The 3509-nt window shown below is 40.4% G+C and overlaps 1 protein-coding gene across 1 annotated transcript; it reads right to left on the bottom strand.

The window, feature by feature from the left end:
* Nucleotides 1-1317: 1317 nt before the first annotated feature.
* LOC108381673 (uncharacterized protein PB18E9.04c-like) lies at nt 1318-2555 on the bottom strand (the record flags this gene model as incomplete). Its single annotated transcript, XM_017638086.1, has 2 exons — nt 1318-1932; nt 2012-2555. Coding segments are annotated over 2 exons (753 nt in total), but the record flags the coding sequence as incomplete, so codon positions are not given.
* Between the last annotated feature and the right edge of the window lie 954 nt (nt 2556-3509).

Genomic DNA, 3509 nt, shown 5'->3' with positions numbered 1-3509 from the left:
AGAGCTCCAGCAGCTAGCGATTATATGAATTCAGTACTTGGGCAGACTTGGTGTAAGTATCTCGCTCGTCTTAATCTAATCGCCTCGAAATCGCGAAACAGTTGTAATGGAGTCTCTTCCATCGAATCACAGAAGCGACCTAGGTCATTCGACCAGAGTCCTAGCTTATGCAACTGTCCCCTTAGTCGGCAGTGACCCGTCAGAAAACCTGTTATTATGCTTATCCTCTCTTTGGGGAGGTTTATGATTGTCCTGTACCTTGTAACATTGTAGCCTCCAAGCATTTAGTCTGACGTGGTCTGACGTAGACCTACCGGTCTGCCTTATCGTTATCGTCAACGCCTATGTGAACTTATACTCAAATAAGTTGGAGAACATTTTGCTCCGCCAGGGCGTTAAGCATTTCAATGCCCTCAAGGACAAAGGAGGACTTAACCTCAAATGATGACAGGGCCTTGAGTTAATCTCTGCCCTTGTACTAATGGCATAGAACTCCGCTGGAAAGGATGCTCGGGTATGCTCCCATAGGTATCGAGAGCTTAAGTCTTAGTGTCAGTCCTACGTTGCCTGCACCAATGCCTGGGCGGCATCTTTATACCATTGCAGCGAGCCAGCTCGTATACATATGTCTCTCCATAAAGGAAGTACTCCAAGTTGCCTTGCTGCAAAACCTTACCTCGAATTTTCAATTAAACACTACTGAATTAATTTTATCATCCCTGCGGAATCTATTCCCCGATTATAAGGTGTTACCTCTGCCAAAACCTTCTCTTGTGATGTTTAGCGGAGTTCAATTTGCTGCTTGTTCTGTGGTAAGATGAAGCGGCTCAACCTGCCCGCTGCCGTCGGGCATGTGCGCCCAGCAGCTAAGTACAAGGTCACTAGAATGATGGTAAACCTCGTCAAAAACGGCCACCGAATGCAGACAAATTCTTAAGAAATTAAAATTAATCTTACTACCTACATTGTTTGGGTACCAGATCATAGAGACGTAAAAGGTTATTGCAAAGCAGACGAGCTTGCGAGGAACGGAACCTCTCTGTCTGACGTCAATTCATCTGACGATGCGGGCATACCGCTATCTAGCTACAAATCATTACTTAAATCTCACTTCTTTCAGAAACACAAATAAAATGTGGTCGGAAGGACGCAAGTGTACGAAGACCCAACAAATCCAGCCCAACTTCGAAAAGAAAACGTCCGACTACCTCATTCGACTGGAACAGCCTCGACCAAAATCCTCTATCGGCTGCTAGAACCTAACCCAAAGTAATCTGAAGTCTTCGATCCATATTATACTTAAATTTCAAATTATCCTAACTTTAGCTTCGTATTTATTTTGTAAAAATAATACATAAATCTAAGAACGAAACCAAAACAACTAAATACAAACGTAAATAATAAGTACAAGTACATTACAAGAGATAATACACAGTAAGGGTTTTGGTAGAATTGTAAATTAAAATATTTCGATTTTCATGACTTTCATACTTAATTCCAAACGTAAACTAAACTACTTATGTAGATGCAAGCGTTCCATTTGTTGCTTCTCATTCTCTTTCCCGTAAGCGATTTCACTGCATTCGTATATGGTTTTTGGCTTCAACATGAACAAACGTCCACACAAAATAACAGAACTTGCAGAAACAAAACAACTGACGGTAATTGCAAGTTGGCTGCAATCGCAGGCCAGAGAGATTATGTGACATTCCATTCCAGCGCCTTATTGTCGACTTAGCAGCGCTGCAACCAGCGTAAACATCAACGCCGCCACAGACACGCCCAGCGCGCTGCTACCATTGCAATTGGAATTCGAGCAGGGTATGCATTTGCTCAGCTGTGTGCCATTGTTCAACGCACGCAGCTGACCACAAACGCTCTCCATGGTGGTGACGCGCGAACAGCCGCGGTCCAACGACGCAGTACCGTTAACTGGAGGGTACGAAAAAATACAAATTAAAAAACAAAAAAATACAAAATAACCAATGGCTAAGTCGTTAACCCAACTCACCCATCTTTTGTACGCTGAAGCAGTGATAGGAGTAGTCATCGGCAACATATGGCAACGCTTGTGGCGCACCAGTGGTGGTGGTTGCATTCAATGCATTCTCAGTGGTGGTGGTTGCATTCAATGCATTCTCGGTGGTGGTGGTGGCATTATCGGCATCCACTTCCTCTGCTTCCGCAACGGCTGAGCCTACTGTTGGTGGTGTGGGTACTGTGGTGGTGGTTGGCGCTGGGCCGACTGTGGATGGTGCCGGTATGGCCTCGGTAGTGGAGCCCGCTGTGGTTGTCTCAACGCTGGTGGTGGTACTCAGCTCTGTTGTTGTGCTACTCTCCGTTGATGTCTCAGTTGAGGTCGTCGTCGTCGTCGTTGTGGTTGGATCAGCGGTGGGCTCCTCTGTTGTACTGACTTTCTCGAAATATGCAGCGTCGCATGCCTCGAGTGGTGTTTCTTTTGTGACCTTGGCACAATCTTCACAAACATAACACATCAGCTGGCGATCGGCGACACTGTTGGCGTTTGAGACTTTGGCGGCGTGGCATGCTGTAAGAAGGGGAAAGTGAGGTTAAGAAATTAATTTTGGGGGAAGTAAAAATTAAATAATATATTTAAATATTGGAGAGTTGTGGCTTGAAACAGCTGATTTTTTTCCATCATTCTTTTTATGTTTTAATAATTTTTGGAAAGCTTTCGATGGAAACGATTGATTTTTTCTATTTTTGTGAGTCTTTTCAATGTTGTTTACGTTTTTGAAAATATTGTAGGGTTTTGAATCGAAAGTAATGGAGAGTTTCGTACTAGAATTATTGGAGATTTTAACTTATACTATGTTCTTCATGTTTTTATAAATATGGGAGAGTTTTTGATTGAAAATATTTAAACTTTTTCATCATAGTTTTGTTTTAAATATATTTTAGGGTGTTGAATCGAGAATATTGGAGAGTTTTCTATAAAAATTTTATGAGATTTCTACTTTTTCAAAGTTTTTTTTATGTATTTATTAATTTCGATTAAAAGTGTTGGACAGTTTTTGATAGAAAATACTGGAAAGTTTCCATTAAAGGATTGGAGAGTTTTTGATGAAAAATATTGTAGGATTTGACTCTTTATACCTTGTTGTTTGTAAATATTTGTGAGTTTATGATTGAATGTTTTGGAGACTGCAACTATTTGAACGGTTTTGCGTTTTGGAAAATCGAGTTTTCTACCATAATTATTTGAGACGTAAACCTTTTCTATGTTTTTTAAGTTTCGATTGAAAATATAGGAGATATTAACTATTTCAACATCTTTACTTTCTGAAAATATTTGAGGGATTTCCATCGAAAATATTGCAGAGTTTTCGATTAAAAATACTGGAGACTTTTACCTTTTGTTAGTTTTCTAGGTTTTAATAAATATGAAGGAGTATCCTATAAAAAATATTGGAGAGTTTTCGAATGAAAAATTGGAGACTTTAACTATTTCGCCGTATTGATGCTTTAAAAATTATTGAAAACTCTCG

This window comes from Rhagoletis zephyria, unplaced genomic scaffold, assembly GCF_001687245.7.
Source record: "Rhagoletis zephyria isolate East Lansing unplaced genomic scaffold, Rhagoletis_zephyria_1.1 Rzeph_scaffold_23352, whole genome shotgun sequence".
Classification (NCBI taxonomy): domain Eukaryota; kingdom Metazoa; phylum Arthropoda; class Insecta; order Diptera; family Tephritidae; genus Rhagoletis; species Rhagoletis zephyria.
This window is presented reverse-complemented; position numbering and strand designations above follow the sequence as displayed.